The following is a 21,627-nucleotide window of genomic DNA, read 5'->3' as shown; positions in this document are numbered from 1 at the left end:
AGATTATTAATTTATTTTTAATTTACGATCGTCCATTACGCTTCAAAAAGTATCATATATTTTAATTAAATTATTTGTTATAAATAAGTAGGATTTCTGGGTGGTCAATTATCACCTTGTTCAGAAACCAGAAATATATAGATTATTTAGTTAATTATAAGTTCATTAACAAATTATAATTAAAAACACAGATTATGTTGCTAAATTATAAACCATTACTCACATGATAAAAAATCTAATAATAAAAATAACAAGTTTTTACTTGTCAGTGGAAGTTGATTAAGCATAACATAAAGTCTTTAAATCATTATTCTTCTTATATGCTGTGCGTTAAACGATTAAGTTTTCAGCATTAGATGAAGCTTCATTTGGGATAATCTCATTTTAAGTGATTAAATTCGTTCAGTTATTTTATGCTTTCATGGGACATTTAATTTATTACATCTGCAATCTGCCCGCTGTCCATCTCAAATAGCCTACTTTTAATAGCCAAGACAAGACAAAAATGAATTTATTTGTCATATATTTAATACATTATTTTGAGAGATACAAGTTAATTTTTTATGATGAATGAATCAATAAAAGGAACAATAATTTTATTACAGTATTTGTTCTTGTAGTTTACTTGAAGTTCATAATAGAGAAAAGTTTATGTTTATAAATACGAAGACATGAATAAATCAAAAATAATTGTTCAATTTTTAACATTTTAAAATCAATGTAAAGTTGATTTGTGTTGTACTTTCTATATTTAGACATATTTTTATTATAGAATTTTGAGCAATAATTCTATAATTGCTAATAAACTCTATCATTTCGTAGATCGTGACAAAAATTTCAAATATTTGCGATTCCTGCTTTCTCCTTTATTCCTTTTAAACCAAGTAATGGTTCTAGAGGGAAAAAATCATAGTTAAAAGCAGTAGTGCAACTTTTAAACCTCACCCGTTTATTGAGGATGCCCAACAAGCACCCATTAATTACTTAATAGGCTGAACTCGCGTCTCGTCGGGCCAGAGTAGCCCGTCCGCCCAGAATTGAAACGTTTCTAATTAATAAATCGTTTTTATTAAACGATTAACGTGTTGGCAAATCACGACTTGGAGAGGTCGACGAGGGTTTATCGAAAAGGAAATAACTTAACTAAACTTCAAAATCCTGTGATTTTCCTATTATAAATTCAAAAAGGAATTTACATGTCAGCGTATTGGTAATTCAACTTAGAAATAGACAAATTGAGAAAACGATTCGCACAGAATATACTGGATAATGGCTGAAATCAGGGGAGTGTTTCAAAATATCCATTCGTTTTTCTTAAGACAAAGCTATTGTACAATAGGAAGATAACCTTCTTCAACGTCTAAATAACAGAAAGGTCTAATCCAGGCTGAAAAATTAAATAGCTAAATATTTCTGTAGTGCAATATTTCTCTTGGTCATAAAAGAAGCATAAGGCTATTCGCTGTGTAATGTTGGTGCGATTCCCAGAGAGTGCGTATTTTTAATAGGTACTAATGATTGGTTAATTGGCCAAACGCCATTGTTATGTCGGAATATTTTAATTAATACCAACAACAAACAAATATAATATTAATTGTGTGAAAAATAAAGTAAGAATATAATTGCCTTATATAATATAATCTTGGGCGGAGAAGTCACTCAGTAGTGACACTCCGACATAAGTATACCTAAGCATTCACTTCTTACGAGCTATCACTCGGGAAATGGGCGATGAAGACTACCAGAAAATGTGGTTGAGGAAAGTTTGTGTTTTTGTGTTTTTTATTAAGATCTATTCTATTAATCTATTGTGGAACCCCTATAATTATAACCGTACTTTGGAAAGTGCAAGTTTTTCTATACTTTCTTCGGTGCCACTTCGCGCACCTCTCTTGGTGTGAGGATTACCTTGCCAAAGTAAGTGGTTGTCCCTTAGCCGAGTCAATGCGCTTCACATTCACAAGGGATATGACAGATGTCTCTAGGTTTTTCATAGACTTGGGATGTTTTGTCTTTGCTTTACCCTTCTTCTTTAGGTTGAAGTTAAGAGGACAATGGCCGTTTTAGAGTCCTGTAATTTTCCCCAAATCCTGTGTGCTGAGTTCTTTCGTCTTCCGTTTTGCGAGATTTATAAATCTCTTAGCTTGCTTCATACCTGGTAATGGAGAAAGAAAACCTCAAGCTCTTGATAAAAATCGAGTTTTGGTGAGAGGGCTGCCTCTTTTTATGGATGGTCGGTCTGCCTGTTCAGTTCATTTTATACCTTCGTATGTAGAAAATGTAAGGGGAATTCATCTCAAGGCGGAGCGTACGTTAGGACACATCGAAAAGAGCATTTATAATAAAAGGAAAAAGGGAGCTTTAGACTGGAAGGATTTGATAGAATTTATATGCTTTGGCGAACCCCATGCTTCCATACAGTCCATGTCAGTATGAGTAATGTATTGTAGATTAGTTTTTATTGTAAAGGGATAGTTTGGATCGTCTGTCTAAGAGTCAAGTTTGTCTAGTAAGAAGATTCCTTGTGAGACGTTTGTCGATATATAGCCCTAAGTAGCGAACACACTTTGTCGTGCCAAGAGGAAAACGAATGAGGAAGGAAGGCAAGCTCGCCTAATGTGAAGTTACTGTGCTGGCAGACTTTTAACATACATTTATTTAGCCATGGCTCAAGGACGGTAAGTTAACACTGTAGGAAACGAACTGCAAGGACAGGATCATTATGAGTGGACACGATTCATCTGCAAACGTGAACAGGGGAGTATTAGGATGATTAGAGATGTCAGCAGTATAAAATGAATAAAGTATTAGATTAGCACTGCCTTGTGGACTCCTGTGAATGGGAAAGAACAGGACGAAACTCAGGAGTAAGATCAACAAGGTAGGACTTTAGGATAAAGTCGATGAGATGACCCGATCGATGTAACGTCGATGAGACAGCCGAGCAATATAGCTTTCCCTCAAAGGAGAAGATATCGTCTACAACGTGTCAATTCGAACGTTTTTTATTATAGGACTTTTGAAATTCTGAAAAAACGTTAATAATCCAAATTAATCTAAAAAAAAAGACCATTTTAATTTACATGCACCTACTCCTATTTTGATATTCAGACGTGGGCTTTTTATGCCTCTCCCTGTTATGTTCCCCTGTTACAATCATTTTAGTCTGCCTATCTTTGTACGTTTAGTTTGCGGACGGATTTCGGTAGATGTGGTAGATTTTTTGACTTGCATCCACCTGCTTGTAATCCTGACCAATTACTGAAAAAGACAAGACTAAAACGCTTGACGTCAGGGAAGATACGTAGACCAAAACGATTTATCGTTCATCTTACCATCTTCAGTGGTTAGAAAGGGAGAGGCAAGACAACAAAATCATTACAGTAAACCAAAATACTTTTGAAAAAATTGAAATGTAGAGTTGTCAGAAGCCGAAATGAGGATCACTTTTTTTCAAGGATTCTTGTGAGGTAAGGTAAGCAAAAAAATTATTAAGTAAAACATGAAAAACAAAGCAATAAATGTGACCATTAATCAGTTCACAAGGTATAACGTTAAACTTCAAAATGGTTAACTCCTACATATTGTGCAATTTAACCATATCATTAACTTACATTTCGGTTCGCTGTGGAGTACTACGATATTACATAATGATCGAATTGGAAATCATCCTTATATCTAAGAACATCTGGTCTTATTTAGAATTTCTTATGTGAGGAAATATGCAGAGTTGATTCTATTTATAAATGCGATAATTGGGCCGTTCCAGGAAGAAACCATCTTCTTCACCCAGGTTATAAAATAAACCGCATGTGAACCAGATCACAAAAGTTGAACGATTATCCTGACTCTTATAACTAACCGGATCACCAGTACGACCTTTGAAAAATATTCAGAAAAACGTCGAGATCTGGTACATCCGGAGGAGCGATCGCTCACGTGCATCCTTACGCAACCGGTTACAGTCCCGATTGACCCTCGAATCCCCTGTCGCATAATCAGTCCCGACGTATTTTTAGAGCCGGGCCGATCGTTGTCTGGCGCAATTTTTCGACATTTGTCGACGTGGGACGGCGGTTTTATGACATTATGTAAAGATGAGCCCTGCCGATCTTCGCAATCCTGGAATCGCTGGCATTTTCGCCGGTCAATTTGACAATGTGAGGACTGCGGAGATAGCAATGATTTCCGGAGGAAAGTAGAAACTATTAAACAAGGCCCTTTTACCAAATAGGGTTACGACCTTTGTGGCACGCTGCCAATCGCTTTCTAATTATGCATCTGCCAAGAACAGTTTGATTATCATTGCATCTCATACTTTTTGAAACGTTTCCTGTTTATTTGTTTATTAAACACGAAACTACAGTCGACGGGTGGCCCTTGGAAGATCTGACTCGGAGAAGAAGAGTCATCCTCACCCGATTAAGAATAGGCCAAACGAGGTTGACTCACGGACACTTACTTTTGGGCCAAAGCCCGCGTATGTGTCCGGCATGCAGTGAAAGGTTGCTCGTTGTGTTCCACCTAATCGAAAGATTCCCTTGGCTCCAATTCTAAGAGCAAGCAGGAATGCCACCTGATTTCTCAAATCAATGTGCTCGAGTATACAGCAGCGAGTATTCTCCCGTTCCGTTTCTTGGAGGAAACAAAGTTGTTCTATTATACAGGGTGTTTGACGATACGTGTCGAAAATTTCAGGAGGTTTTTCTACTCACCATATGCAACAAAAAACTTCCTATAAACCCTCCTATAAAACTGTTAATAACTACAAACTCCTGGAGCTCCCTCAAATTTTTGGGCCTTCCAGAAACGCAATCCAAAAAGGTTGGTATACTGCTGGAAGCTAATTGAATGGAGAACTTTTGAGGGAGCACAAGGAATTTGTAGTTATATACTGTTACCAATCCAACATTTAAAAAAAAATCCAAATTTCAACATTTTTGTTTTTTCTGAATTTTTCATGTAGAATTTTTTCAACGATTCTGCAATGTAAATAGGTTTCCTTACAGCAAATTTAACGTTCTTTCAGGTGGCACAAACCAGATTTTTCTGCAGTCAGTAATTCTGAAGTTTATAATCAATTCAGTGGACCTAAGTCGAAAATTTAAAAAAACCCAAAACCTGATTAATTCTTTATCGTGGAGATTTGGACAGGGGTTTATAAGAAGTTTTTTGATGCATATGGTGAATAGAAACACCTCCAGAAATTTTTGACACTTATCACCAGTCACCCTGTATATATAATAATAATAGTTGTCTGTACCTTGCTTCTTTTGAGAGTGAATGTATTTATTAGCGTGAAAGTGTTTTGTGAGAGGAAGGCGGAATATCGAGTACCCCATCGATCCTCATTAGGTTAGTTGTATAATATGTGTGAAGGGTTATGAAGGAATATCCACCACCCTAATTGAATGAATTTAATGAATGTACTTAAGAGTGAACGTGAGTACGAATGATTTGGAACTACATACGTTAAGTGCTAAAATGTCCTAGCTGTTTACAGCACCCACCGTAGCCCAACCTCAGAGGCTAGACTTATAAGACTGAGGTCTGCCCCCGGACTGCCAACACCCGTGGGTGATTCTCGAGTCTGCCGGTAATTTACTGAAATAGCAAAAGCTGGAATTGCCGGTGGACTATGAGAACGGAATGGGCTTAATTCGGCAGACGTTTGTTTGTGTGTACGTACTCGTGCGGATTTAAGCCTAGGTAAATCCAAAATGCTAATTTACCAGTATAACCGACCTACTTCAACAAATCCATTACGTCATGGGTTTGTTCTTATACATCCAGATTATCCAGCATTTCACGGACGAAGCGTATACTCTGCTTGGAAGTTGCAAAACCTTCCCTGCAACACGCCACAATTACCGTCCTGAGAACCGGAACTTTTGCAACCTAGAATGCTCTTCGATATTCCGTGGAAGACAAAACTTGGTAGATGAAAAGTCGGTGAATGTCAAATTTACAAAAAGGGAAAAAATGGCAATAGGCCCTTACACAACGGCCTCAATGGGACACAATGTGTGATCACTTTCCCCTTATTGAATGGGCTTAATTAAATATAATCCAGAACTGGAGCCTGCTCAAGAAAATAAATTTATATAGATACAAAGGTTTTTGCAATTTTAAAAAAGAAAATACCATACCAAAAATAAATAATTTCATAACAATAAGAGCCATCTGGATGTAAGCAGGATATTTGTTATGTACAACTACTCTTATAATTTTAAGAAACATAAAATTCCATCAATACTAATATTTCATATTGAACAATTAAGCAACCAAAATTGGTCAACAAAAATCCCTGCGTTTTGTGTTATTTTGAAACATGATCTTATGAAAAGAATAAGTACCAACTCGCTATGTATAGCTTCCACCTCCTACTTTTATGAGCAAATCTGTTCTTTAAATTTTATTGCTTAACACTTGGCAAGTTTTTTGTTTTCTGAATGAGGATTAAAACATCAATACCATGAAGGAAAGATAGAGAACTACTAAGAAGAAAAGAAAAAAATTCTAGCCTCCTCATTGCTCATTTAGAAACTGGCAAAGTGTTAAGCAATAATAAAAGAACAGAGTTGCTAAAAAAAAAGGGAGATTGGCCACAATGTAGATATCACTACTTTCATAGGGTAACTGTTTGGGAAGGAGTCTGGAATCTTTTCTTTTGAGTTCTCTCTGGATATGGACTAAAAATCCTGACTTGGCCACAATGTAGATATCACTACTTTCATAGGCTAACAAAAGGTCCTAAGTATTCGTGTGTCGCATCTATTGGTACATTTCAGTTGTTTTCTAAATTCCAGTACATTAGGCAAAACGAACTTATAAAGAACTTCATAGGCTAACTGTTTGGGGAAAGAGTCTGGAACTTTTATCTTTTCTTTTGAGTTCTCTCAGGTTATAGACTAAAAAAACAGACTTGCCCACAACGTAGATATCACTACGTACATAGGCTAACTGCTTTGGGAAGGAGTCTGGAACTTTTATCTTTTCTTTTGAGTTCTTTCTGGATATGGACTAAAAAACCTGACTTGGCCACAATGTCGATATCACTATTTTCATAGGCTAACAGAAGGTCCGAAGTATTCTTGTGTCGCATCTATTGGTACATTTCAGTTGTTTTCTAAATTCCAGTACATTAGGCAAAACGAACTTATAAAGAACTTCATAGGCTAACTGTTTGGGGAAAGAGTCTGGAACTTTTATCTTTTCTTTTGAGTTCTCTCAGGTTATAGACTAAAAAAACAGACTTGCCCACAACGTAGATATCACTACTTTTATAGACTAATTGTTTTGGGAAGGAGTCTGGAAATTTTATCTTTTCTTTTGAGTTCTCTCCGGTTATGGACTAAAAAAACCTGATTTGGCCACAGTGTAGATATCATTAAATTGTTAGGTTAATTTTTTTGGAGAGGGCCTGGAACTTGGCCCTTCTTTCACGGTTAAGTTTTTGTTGTGTTTACGAATTCTAAAAGCTAAGCATGAAGAATGGTAAAAAAGAACCAAAGATACTGCCAATATGTTTTGTTTTTATGTTACAATTAGTGGTTTTTATTATTCTGTAAGTGGATGAATGTTTGATGAACTGGTCCTCAATGAAGATGGCATGAGTTGAAATGAAAACCAAGAATAAACGGACCGAGCAATGTAATCAGTGTTGATCACTGATTTTTACACGCATATTTATTTTCCCATTCAAAGAAACTTTAGAAACCTCATTTCATTTTATGTACTTCTTTCAAACTGCAATGATAACGATACAGAAAATTGATTCTGTGAAATAACCCAGCACAAACTTATATTGACCTCTCAAATAGGATAATTCCATGTATTTTGTATTATTGTAGAGGAATCCTTTATTAACCGTTTCTCGAAAACTAGCCGGTCAATCCCGACAAGTACAGTATTTTACTACGGCCAAATAATCACAGATATGAAAGAAAATCGGCTTGCATTAGTCGATCGTCAGTCAGACCTCCTTTTCATCTGTTACAACACGCGAGGCTTCATGTTTCATCGATGACTATGCACAATTGGTTGCAATACGATTGATACATGCAACCTCGTCAATCTTTCAATACCGGCACTTGTCCTGACCAGTTCAATTCAAATCATTAAATTAAAACTTCATATACAAAAATTTTAAACAGAATCACAGACTGTTTATCAGAGGGAACTGTGTTATTAAATTGCAATAAGGATATCAAGAGATTATTAATGGATAATTATGGGTCATTTCAATAAACTTATTCATTACTTTCTGATAAGCATATTGCTTCATATTTTTCATATTCAAGTCCGGTCCAGAAAACCTTATAAACACAGAAACAATTGTGCACCTATAGGTATTTTTCCCCATGGTGATTCAGCCTACAGTAAATAAAGGAAATAAAGGGGAAATAAATAATAAAATAATAAATAATAATTCTACAAAATACCTTGTAGAATTTTTCTTAAATCATCACTAGAAGAATTCCAAAACAATTCATATTTCTGAAACTAGAAAACCTTTTTATTCTCCTGATGATCATTTTTCTTATTTCTGATCGAGAAAAGAATAGTACCACGGTTTCTCGTTACGTTTTTGTCCGTAGTGTCTTGACTAAAAAAGAAAACCATAAAAAATGGAAATGTTGACATTAATTCTACTTAATTTTTGCTCATGTTCAGCGCTTCATAGAAAAAATTGAAGCATGAATATATAGCCATCCCTTAACTATAACCTAACCTAACCTTGATTCTAACCTAAACCAACTCAACCTAACCCTACTTTAACTTAACAGCAACCCTTATCCTACAAAACAACCGAAACTAACTCTAAATGTCAACATGAAATACAAGTTGAATATTTAACTTTTTACACGTATAAATAGCATTTTAATAAATTTTATTAATTTTTTTTTAAGGCGGTATACACCTTGTAGAACTTAAGAGTGGAGTCGTTCCATATTTTCACATTTATAGAAACAAGGATGTAGGAGAAACATTATTTACTTTTTCTAAAAGTGAAATTCAAAAACAACAAAAATTTTTGTAGGATATGTTAAGAACTGCTCCCTGAAAACAAGAATAGGCAATGAGAAATTGCCAAATCTCATTTTTCGAAATAGACTAGAATCGCCTTCCCCCTACATAACATAAAAACAAAATAGTTTGTTTATTAGAAAGGATGACCTGTGTATAACTATTAAATAAACTTTTAATCCCATGAATGAAGCAATAAACCGTCATTCAAAATATTGAAAGGCTTTAGGGTTGACTAAACCGATTATTTGCCAACCATAAAAGTCCATAAACCAAAATGCGGAATTTGCCTTTAAAACAAAAAAATAATCTTTTTTTATGAGATTTATTCTAAAGGTTTGTGATATGATAACCTGTTGTTTCCGATTTGGACTGCCTATTTTGAGGTAGACACGCACAATTTCACCATCTTCAGTAGTGGCTTTCACGGTAAAAGGGACTTGACTAATTAACGCACGAAAAAATAGCACAATGAAGAAACAGAGAAAAGGTTCGGCTGAACAAAATTATGAATATAGGTAGACCAAATGATCTGAAACCAGCACACTACTTTTTTTAGGACGAATTATTTTTAATTTTGGAAGGGAACTAACAATAGTTGGAAGTAATACAAGATCGTGCAGGAATATTAAGAAGAATTAAAAGAAATTCCCAAAATTACTTGTCTTTAAGAAAGTTCAACACAGATCCTTTTTGAAGTGTTATAATAAAGTCAGTTTAACTCAATTTGAATGTGATTGTTCGACTTACCCTGCTTCCCGGGAAATCGGTGTTGTAAGTATTCAGAAGGTCGAAGTCGTCAACGTTGTTTAATTCGAACAGATCATCATCGGCCTCGAAAAACGGTCTAGCCGGAAGTCTGAAGATCGTCTGGATGGGCCTCTGCGGCGGTATGACGACGTGATGGCTGTGAATGGGCTTCCTTATTACATAAGTGGAGGCGACGAGGTTGTTGAACGGATATCGTCCCTCGGGAGGAGCGTATCTCCCGTCGGGTTTCTGCACCAGTTTTATGATCGAAGCTTCTATGTCCGGGTCGTGCCTGTGCGACGGGAAGTGCGACTCTCGGTTTCTTGTTTCAAGGAGGATCCCGTCTGGTACGGCTATGCCAGCGGCGTTTAACTTATTCAGGGCGAGTCTGTCCGACCTGAAAGCCTCTTCGGGGATCTTGCCGCCTGAGTGAGGAAGGACTTGCTCTCTGAAGATCTGCCTCTTTTTCTTTAAAAAAAAATTGAAGATTATTTTATTGAGAAAACAAATTGGAGAAATTAAAAGTAAAAGTACCAATAAACATCTAGTATCCTACCCACATGGGCTAACATAATATGTACAGTAACTAAAAGGATGGACCGCAGGAACATTCTTGCTATTCTGACATACCCGACGACAAATATACAGGAAGCAAATAAAATTTCTTGAAGCATACAGTTTTCATCCAGCGGCCAGATTTGCCTAAAGAATTTTGCAGATTTTATTATCCAGGCGATTCGAGGCGATTGCTCGGTCAAAACGAAAAAAAATTCAAAAGCATAGTTAAATAGATTCAGGGCAGAATTTGTCATGAAAATTGTTGAATCCTCAATTAAATAAACGGCGACCTCACTATGTTTTTAATAAAAAGTTGGTAAAAACTTTTCTTAATTTAATTGCAACAAAAGATTCCATTTTCTATTTAATCACTAAATCAAATACCATTCATTCATAGTAAATTTAAGGTCTCAAAATGTATTAATTACAAAAACTGTATAAAAGGACATAAAACGAGAGCTTAATATAAAGGTAAAAATATAAAATAAATATTTTTTTTATACAAAGTAGGTCGAGATGAAAAATTAGTGTTACGAGCGGGATTCGAACTCACTACTTCCAGATTAATACTCCTACTTCCTAGCAGGAAAAAAATATTATCCTAAAATATTATAATAGATGAAAATTTAGTAACTTTCAACAAATCTAGCTTTTATTATAAAATTGAGGGTTTTTTAAAATTGAATCATTTATTAAAGATATAACCAATTTTTCAAATGAAGCCAAATAATTTATTTAATGGCGTTATCTGGTTATTCTAATGTCGTTTTTATTAATAAAAATAATAAAATTTGTCAATTTTCTAATAAATAAAAATACTTGGTTATTTGTTTTTGTTTGTTTTTAATTAAATTATTTAATTTTTAATATTTTAAAATTGTACCTTTTGTTTTCTTGAACAATTTTTATATGATAAACATCACAAATGAAAAATATAACTGCATCAATCAAAAATTTGTCGGATCATCCTCACCCGATTAAGAATAGGCCATGCCAGATTGGCACCCGGACACTTAGTTTTGGACTAACGCCCGCAGATTTGACCGGAATGTAAAGAAAGGTTGCTCGATGTGTCTCACTTGAAAGTGTCATACCTTGGCTCTATCGCCACTATGCTGTCTCCCTAGGCAGACCGGGAGGTGGAAAAAATCCTTTGGAATGCCACCCAATATGGGAATTGTGCGAGTAGTTGGTTTCACCGTTCTAATTTTTGGAAAACGACAAACAGGGCTGTTTCACTGTACATAGATATTTTGTCTCCTGTTCCCTTTAGTGATATGAAGAGTGAATGTATTTATTAGCGTAAATGTGAGTGTGTGTGTGAGGGCCTCTCGTAAAACATCGAGTACTTCACAACCCTATTTCATTAAATCGTGTGTAAAAAGGAAAAAATGTGGTATTTAAGGGTGAGTGGGTTTAGGTTTAAAAAATGATGCGTTGGGGTCTGAAATGACCTTGCTGTTAATCTCGTTAAACAATTTTCTTTTCACCCTTATTTTTAATCAATTTTTTTCCGTTTTCTTTATCATTATATCCATTATGCCCAAGGTCTTTTGGGGAATCTTCAGAGAGTCGGATACGAGCTCAGGTTTAATGGCAATGAAACTATTAAGCCTATTAAACGTTTCGCCCATCAGAACTATAGTGTACATCGAGTACACTTTGTTGTATGCCTCTCAACATGGTAGAACCGGAAAAAGAAGTCATATTTGTACCGACAGGATAATTGCATGTTGAGGGCGGGTTACGAAAAGATGTTTTGTATCCCGCATCTTCTACGCTATAAATAATAATAATAATATTACAAAAAAGAAACCGTGATGTAACGAGGGACGTTACCGATCTGACCGTTCTTAACGTTCACAGGAGAAATCGGAAGAAAAAACCGCTGACATGTAAACCGAGAAATCCTATTGAACTTGAAAACGACACGGTCCGCAGGAGGGTACGACCTCGCACAAGGGAAAAAGAGTGAAAGCGTCATTGAAATAAATCATTGTTTTTTTAAAAGCTCCGCCTATGAAACACTGTCATCTTCGTGCCCTCTTCAGAAAGGTCGAAAAACCGACTCCCTTTATCCATGAAGATTTACATCCGTCTCAATCATCCAGTTCAATAGTTCCACTTAGGACCAGAGGTAATTTGCATTTGTAACTCCTCACACATATGTAATGTCCGGTTGTCATTCGCACCGGTCTTTCGAAAATCTAAAGCATATTCTTATTGCAAAACTTCAGGAGCATCGGTTAATGAGGTCAGTCGCGCCGTTATCTGTCATATTTATCAAAGTCAGGTTTTTTATCCTGTTGGCTATTTTTGTCGGTTATGGTTGATGTTACGGGAGCGGAAAATATTTCCGCCGGCACGCGTCGTTTATGGCCTACACTTAACTTTCCACCGTCAGTGATGAATTGCCATTCGGGTTCAGAACTTGTATCGTCAACGCCGGAAAATTACTGTCCTTAATGCGTTAAAGATGCGCTTTAAAGACTGTGGAAAATGCCATTTTTTACGAGGGGAATTCGTCAGTACTTGCTTGTCTATAGAAACGTGTTAAACAAGATGTCACTACAATGATTAAAGCGGAAAACCGTTTGGTCCAAACAGATTGGAACAACTTTACTACAGTTGTTGAGAACTGACGTAAAACGCCCAAAAAGAAACGAACATTCTAAGCCTGAAACAGCCCAAAAGTGTTCACTATATTTTTTTTACGAGGGTTCGCAACAGCAGAGTCATATAGGCACCTCAGAGTGCCGGTATTTTTGAAAAAAAAAATTGCTAAGTATGTCGGGTTCGAACCCGGGACTTTTTTTCCTCCACCTCCCCGCCGTACCTTAGGGAGCCCCATACCGGCGGACCTCGGCCTCTAATCTAGTTTTGTTTCTAATTTTGGGTCCTGGGGTACTTAACGCCTTCCTTCAGTCTCGCCCTGTGAAGGGAGGAGGCCCAATTAAGGTAAGGGTAAATTTTTGTATTTCTCGGTGATTATTTGTTCCTGTTCCAAAAGGTTTCCCCTTGTTGGTTACTCCTTTGATAATTAAATATTTACATATTGCTTATACTACATATAATTAATTAAAGTCCTAATGAATAAGGAGTAAACGGCCTGTATTTTAAAAATCTAAAAAACACTATTAACCTACCTTACCAATTAATCTACTAAGTAATCAACTATTTTCTAACATGTTATCACTGCTTATAAATAAATAGGTGCTTAAGTTACAATAGCTTGGCTTATTGCCTTTAGCGTTTCGAAAGCGCGCTTTTCTTTTATTAGGTCATTTAATGTTGGCAGCCATCCTTCACGAAACAACAATTTCACCGGTTCTTTCGCGGGTTCTAAGAGAACACAGGTTAAATATTGGACACTGTCTTTCTCTCCGCACTCGGGACAAATTGGACTGGGTAACTTTTTGAATTTGTAGAAGTATTTGAACCCTGGACCTTTACCTTACAGTGATGAATGCCGTGTCAGAACCTAAACCGTGGCGGTCACCGACGCTCCCTGCACACTACATTATCTCTATTGTTCTTTTTTCATTACTATCAGCTGGGTCATAACCAGTTGTCGATAAATATTGGTAGCAAATAGGGAAGGGGATAGATAATTAAATGATAGGGTAAGAAAGGTTAAAGTAGAGTGGTTGTTGGTTTAAGGAATATGGACTTATTGTTTCTTTCCATACTTTTCCGCATTAATTTTTTCTTTTCTGTTTTATTTTCATGGGTTTTCAACTTACCTCTCCTCTCATCACCTGTTGAGTGGCTGCATGATCAGAACAAGAACAACATAACGATACTAAGATATAACAAAAACAAGCTACCCGAAAATTCACAGAGGCAATGACTCCATGAGATGTCTTACAGATAACTACCTCAATTAGAAACATATATGCAAAGAGAAGCTCATGCAGACTCCAAAAATCAGCAAATTGGAGGGGTGACTAAACATTCCGGGCATACAACAATAATAAATAAAGTCAGACACCCATTCTTAGAAATGGGGCCTGACTATATGATCCCAGAACCATCTTTGCAACATACTATAAAGTTTTAGCAGTTTATAAAAAAAAGGTGAAGAAATCAGAATAATCAAATTATGTGTACGGTATATAGTATATAGTACATCCAAACCCAATGAAGGACCGGATCAGGTATATTCTGTGCAAGCTCAAAACATGAACAATCGAACTTATTAGGGAAGAACACCTCGGCCTTTCAAGCTGGCATACATGGTATCATTGCTTGTGTTTTAGAAAGTTTAAAAGAGACTAAAAGTATTAAAAGCAGTACCATGTAAAAGGTCACATACAAAATAATGAATGAATGCTTCCAAAATCTCCAAAACGTCGGAAAGAAAATTCAATCACCTGAGAATATATTGGGTGTCAGGACAGAAAAGAGATCTGGATAATGAACAAGAAGACAGACTGGACACAGAAGGATCTGTAAGACCTATAGACCCAGAACCCATATTCTAGAAAAAAAGATCAACACAGACTCCTCAATTTCAGAATGGGTTGACAAAAAACGTACAATTCGCTGAAGATGTGGACGAGAGGTAGCAGAAACACAGAATTTAAAGCAGCTACAGTTAGACAGGGTGAAAATGAAGGGCGTGATAAGGTAATTACTAGTACTGGTCATTAGCATTTGACGAAAAACCTTAACTGATATGGTATATATAACCTCATTTGTAGGTTATACCACGATAAGAAGAAACGACCCGGAACAAAGAATTGAACGACAGTCCATAATCTAAAACTTCTTAAGATAAGGATCGAGGATTATGGATCAATCGAACTTAACCAAGGAACAAGAAAAAGTACAATAACCAGAAGCCTGCAATTCTCGGTGAATACAAAACTCCCATTTCCCTTATCATCATCATCGAGGTACTACATCTCCAGTAAACGATTTGCCCTAATTCGTACCAACATAACTTTACGGTTACGTAAACCTTTGTAGTCGGCTACGTCGGTACTGTTACGAAGATAGCCGACCATCATTTACACAAAAACCGAGAGTTAAAGATTAATAATTAATTAATAAATCCCTGATTTTGTGTCGATTCCTAATCAATGGAACTATGCATCTGCAAAATATACATTTTTACACTGAGACAAGTATGATTGTGGATTCTATGAGCCGATGATACTTTCATTGATAAAAAAGTTAGACATTATCAATTATTCTCACCAAACTGTATAATTCGTTCTTAATTCCTGTGTGATTTTACTACAATTAAATCTAGATAGATTATTACTGCGTGAAAAAATTAATCGTAGTATGATTTATGGAAAGAATTTAAATGCTTTTCAAAAAGTTTTCAAAAAATTAAAAATTAAACATTCACAGGACGTTTGCTGTTTTATAGTATATTATTTTCCAAGGAAGAGGATTATTATTTTTTTTTATTTTTTTATTTTTTTTGAATTGTGCAATTATAGAATTGGATAAAAACAAAAAAATAAAATTTACAGGTTCTTCACCCTCATAGTTTTATTCATGCTCCGCGTTTGTTATTTATTTTTGTTTTAATCAATAGGTTAAAATGTTAATCACAGATTTAACTTTTAATGACATGGAAGCTTTTATTAGTGAGAGAGCCCCAACAAAAAAATATTTTATTGAACACCCCACATAATAAATAAAAGGAATTCGATGAAACTGGAAAGAATTAATCAACATTTGATGTCGTAATCTACACGCTGAGTCGTTAGTTGACAACATCAATTTATTTATTACACTGTTAAATAGTGCTGGCTTTAAACTGGTTAAATTAAAATTTCGAATTGGGGATTAAATGAGCTCACGATAGTAAAAAACCGTAAAGCCAGTCGAGTCGTCGTATTTATTTTCCTTGCATAAGCAGAAATCATTAAAGTATGTGAGACCTGGTGCGGTTTCGGTTTGATAAACCATTCAAATCCACTTTGCTAACACTTACATTATAAAACCATACGAATAAATTAAAAGTTACCATGTATAAACGACACTTAGTTATTTTCTTGAAGTGTCATGTCATAAATACAAGTTTTCGTAATATAAATGCGATTTTAAAATGTGCTTTTATTTTTCTCGTTCTGAATTCGGAAAAAGCCAATTACGGAAGATCCTGTGAAAGGAAAGAATGATGCTCTCACCTGTTATCTAAGAAAGAACAAGATGAGCACCTGGGAATTTGCACTTGTCGAGGAGAAAGCAAAAAGGCCAGACCGCGTTGTTAATTGTGGTCAGGTCGGAGGTTTTTCATTCCCAATGTAAAAGAGCTCGAGGGTATTTTATTGGCCTAGGCGCCTCTTCTCGCGGAAGCTCCGGCGCCAATTTTGGACGGACAAGTATTCGTTTCAGGTCCGTTACGAAACCGAGTCGGGGTACATCACGAAATCGCGAAAACTTTACGACTGATTGAAGAGCACATTTGCAACTTTTATACGGCCCGGAGTGTTAGTGCTTGTAATTTTTTTTGATTTTTTTAAATCCAAATGGAAGAGAAGATATAAAAAATCACAAACCACGGATATCCTTGTATGGGCACTCTAAACAATTTTTCTAGATAGGTTTATTTTTTTCTTAGTATGATCGTCCCTGATAATATTTGTCCATTTGTACTGTACGATCTTTAGCAACAAAAATAATCAAAAAAAGATTAATATAAAGAAGTTAATTATCATGAACTAGCCTAAATTATCCCAATAAAAAGTTATCAAATTATTAGTTTTTATAAGGCTGACTAAAATTATTTCAAATGAGTGAGTAGATTAAAAAAACGATACAAAAAAAATCCCGTGTACATAAAACCGTTGTATCCTGTTATTGTGCTATTAACATTGCAGACAAATAATTCAAAAAATATATCTTTCACCCTGTTGCCAAATTTTATCTCAAGAAAAACTTATTTATCGGGTATTTGTGTAAACGTTTATGTTAAACACATTGTGCTATTGTGTTAAAAGGCATTGACTAAAAAAGATAAATATTTTATCCCGTACAATAAATTTATCTCAATAACAAGTTATCTATCATAAAGCAGATCAAAATCATTTGGTGAGTTTATAGAAAAAACCGACATAACAGTTCATTTCAATAAATTAATTGGGCTAAATGCGCTATTGTGCTGTTAAGATAAAAAAAAGAATTAATTAAATTAAATAAATCTTTTATCAAACAGTTTAAATTTATTGCTGTAACACGCTATTTATTGACCACAACCCTTTCAAATGAGTAGATTGAAAAAAACCCAAAATTTGGGTATTCGCACAAACGTATTGTGTTAAATGCGCTATTGTGCTATTAACATAAAGGATAGTTAATTAAATTAAGTAAATCTTTTATCCTGCAGTTTAAATTTATTGCTGTAACACGCTATTTATTGGCTGACCACAACCCTTTCAAATGAGTAGATTGATAAAACTCTCAAAATTTAGGCTAATCACACAAACGTATTGTGCTAAAAGCGCTATTGTGCTATTAAGATGAAGAAGAATTAATAAAATAAAATAAATCTTTTATCATGCAGTTTACATTTATTGCTGTAATACGCTATTGGCTGAGCACAATCCTTTCAAATGAGTAGATCAAAAACCCACAAATTTAGGGTATTCACACAAACGTATTGTGTAAAATGCGATATTGTGCTATTAAGATAAAGGATAATTAATAAAATAAATATTTTATCCTTCAGTTTAAATTTATTGCTGTAACACGTTATTGGCTGAGCACAATCCTTTCATATGAGTATATCGAAAAACCCATAAAATTTAGGGTATTCACACAAACGATTGTGTTAAATGCGCTATTGTGCTATTAAGATGAAGAAGAATTAATAAAATAAAATAAATATTTTATCATGCAGTTTACATTTATTGCTGTAACACGTTATTGGCTGACCACAACCCTTTCAAATGAGTATATTGAAAAACCCACAAATTTAGGGTATTCACACAAACATATTGTGTAAAATGCGATATTGTGCTATTAAGATAAAGGATAATTAATAAAATAAATATTTTATCCTTCAGTTTAAATTTATTGCTGTAACACGTTATTGGCTGAGCACAATCCTTTCATATGAGTATATCGAAAAACCCATAAAATTTAGGGTATTCACACAAACGTATTGTGTTAAATGCGATATTGTGCATAATATGTAAGACAATTAATTGAAACGGCTGTGAGCTGACCAAGTTCCATCAGGCCGCCATGTGTACCTTTAAACGAATTCAACTGTATTTGCTCATCCTCATATCTCTGCTTCCTCTTAAGATGGGCTTTTGATATTTGAAACATCAATTAAGCTTAGATCCCTTTGAACATTGTAAATTTGAGCCCTTAATATTAAGCCTTTTGGAAAGGGGATAATTTCAAAATTTGCATTTTTCTTACTGACTGGCTCACAGATCATCAAAATTATAAGGTACTTCCCGAATAGCTAGTAACGTGAAATTCGGTAAAAAGGTAGGGTTAATATAGTAAGTGAAGGAAAAACTCTGAAAATTGCAATTTTCTAAAAATTAGTACCGCTTTAGTGGGGGAGAGTGTAGTCTCACCATGAAAATTAAAAGCCACTTCCTGACATAGAACCGTGAAATTTGCTAAAAAGGTACATCTTATATTGCAAGAAGGTAAGAATGTAAAAATTGCAATTTTCCCAAAATTAATGCCGCCTACGGGAGGATACGGTAGTCACATTATCAAAATTATAAGGCGCTTCCCGTATAAGTAGAAATGTAATATTTGGTACAAAATTAGTGCCACTTTAGAGGGGAGGTTTTATGCTTATCATCAAAATTGGCCTATAAGGCACTTCCCGTATAGCTAGAATCGTGAAATTTGGTAAAAAGCCCTACTTATGTTGTAAGTAAAGGGAAAAATCTGAAAATTACAAGTTTCTTAAAACTTGTGCCGCTTTAAGGAGAGGAGGATAGTTTTGAAATGCGTAAATCCACGCGCATCCATGGATTAAAAAAATATAAACAAATAATAAAATAATTTTAAAAAATATGCTGTTGTTGATTGATATTATGTTGCTTGATTAAAACGGGCGGTTTTGGTGGCCCAAACGGCCTCCGGGAGTAAATATTTTTTTTATAAATCGTGTTTAATGAAAACGAAAATATAAATAATAGTAGAATACCCTGAGAGAACTCAAAAGAAAAGATAAAGTTCCAGACTCCCTCCCAAAAAAGTAAAAAGGTCAGCCTATCAAATTAGTGATATCTACATTGTGGCCAACCTCAATTCACTCCTACTTTTATGAGCAACATATTCTTTTATTTTTATTCGTTAATACTTGGCCAGTTTCTGAATGAACAATGAGAAGTCTGGAACCTTTTTCTATTCTTGTGAGTTGTGACCTTTTCCCTGCACCCACCTATCCTGAGTGAGCAAATATGGTCCTGATGTTTTAATCCTCAAGCTCATAAAAGTAGGAGTGAAGTGAGGTTGGCCACAATCACTACTTTGATAGGCTCACTTTTTTGGGAGTGAATCTGGAAATTTGATCTGTACTTTTGAGTTTTCTCAGGTAAAGACTAAGGACTAAAAAAGAAAGGACTTGGCCACAATTTAGACATCACTACTTTGAAAGGCTGACTTTTTTACTTTTTTGGGAGTGAATCTGGAAATTTTATCTGTACTTTTGATTTTTCTCACGTAAAGACTAAAGATTAAAAAAGAACGGAGTTGGCCACAGTGTACATGTTATCAAATTGATAGACTAATTTTTTGGGAGGGGGTCTGGAACTTGGCCCCTTTTTTCAAGGTTAGGTTTTTGGTATTACTGTAGCCTAAGCTTGTTTCAATTACAAGTTATCTATAATAGGGCTGGACAAAATCCCTTCCAATGAGGTGATCGAAAAACTCGCGGGAATATGGTTACTCACGCCATAATAAATTATGTTAAATTTTATTGCCCTATTAAAACTATGAATATAAATGTACGAAATTTCAAGATTGTCATATGCTAACGGGTTTTCCAATAAATTTATTAACTGTTTAGTCATGACTTAATGAAAATTGGATCTTTCTTTTTTCACTGTAATTTGTTTCTTCTTTCTGATTCTTTAGTCTTTGATTTCCATTACAAACTACCTCGTGAAAAGTAAACCAAAGCCAAAATTTAAAACTCTATGAGAAATACAACCATAAATAGACACCAATAGTGTACAATAGTGTCGCACGGTTTGCGTGAATGGTTCAAATTTCGCGAAATAAAATGTCGGAACTGTGCGAAAAGAAAAACCGGAATGATTATGAAAGATCAAATAAGCAGACATATCAGGAAAAAAAACTAAAATTTCAAATTTATAAAACTCAGTTCACGAAGAGTTTTAATACTTTAATACATTATTAAAGTGAAAGTAAATTGAATTCTTAGTTAAAGTCGTCATAAAACTGAATTGCCTGTGGAATCTAATTGTTTTATAAATTTCCAGATCGGGCTGTGATTGGCCGGGGGGAAATTGCTCTGGGGGATTCATCACGTACAGTGGTCCGGGAAGAATTTCAATCACCTGCGCGCATGCTGTTCAAAATTATTACGTAAACCATTATAGCCGTAAATAATATTGACGAAGAACTAAAGAAACGTACAAGACAACCCACCAATTTGCTAATAAAATCAGAGAAGTTGGAATAAAACGTGTTTGTCGAACCAGTGCTGTCTATATTTTGGGTAAAAACTCGTAAGTTGTCAAATGTTACTTCACCAGGAAATTCCTCCAGTTTATACTTTCGGAAAAAGTTTATGGATTAATAAATTTTCGTTTGTTCGTCTACAGATGTTCGAAATAAGACATTCACCAAAAGACATAATCTTTTTTGTTGAATACCGAGTTGTTGTTTTTTTACCCTTATGGTTGATGTTCTTACAAATAAATCATATTTCTTACTGTTTTTTTTTTCTTCATAATTTGTCTTTTTATCTTCATATATCTGACACTTGCATTCTGTTTCTAGTTTGGTAATCGTTACCCTTCAATGTATTTTTCACTTCCAGGATTTTTATTATACCATCCCTTCTGGGGTTATTTTTTGTAGTTTACTGTTCTTTACCTTCAGAATGTTTTGCGAATACTGCAATATATATTGTGTCGGAACGTGAGACTTACCTAATATCATCGGTATTATTTAATCTGCAAACCGTTAAACAGCACCGCACCCGATCATAACCTGCGATATCGATGGAAAGTTTATGATCACTTCAGGGCGCTTAGGTCTTAGGAGCAGTTATCAAATGGACACCTGGGTATCGCGAGGTCACTTATTATCACCCTTTCTCCT

The 21,627-nt window shown here is 35.0% G+C and overlaps 1 protein-coding gene across 1 annotated transcript in view; it reads right to left on the bottom strand.

Annotated features, from left to right (window-relative positions):
- Window positions 1-21,627, bottom strand: part of LOC106661086 — a 70,882-nt gene that overhangs the window by 16,048 nt on the left and 33,207 nt on the right. Inside the window, exon 2 of the mRNA XM_014384237.2 lies at window positions 9,781-10,248. Within this exon, the coding sequence (XP_014239723.1) occupies window positions 9,781-10,248 (468 nt within the window). The remainder of the gene's footprint in view (window positions 1-9,780; window positions 10,249-21,627) is intronic.

This window comes from Cimex lectularius, unplaced genomic scaffold, assembly GCF_000648675.2.
Source record: "Cimex lectularius strain Harlan isolate CLEC.00 unplaced genomic scaffold, Clec_2.1 scaffold39, whole genome shotgun sequence".
Lineage (NCBI taxonomy): Eukaryota > Metazoa > Arthropoda > Insecta > Hemiptera > Cimicidae > Cimex > Cimex lectularius.
This window is presented reverse-complemented; position numbering and strand designations above follow the sequence as displayed.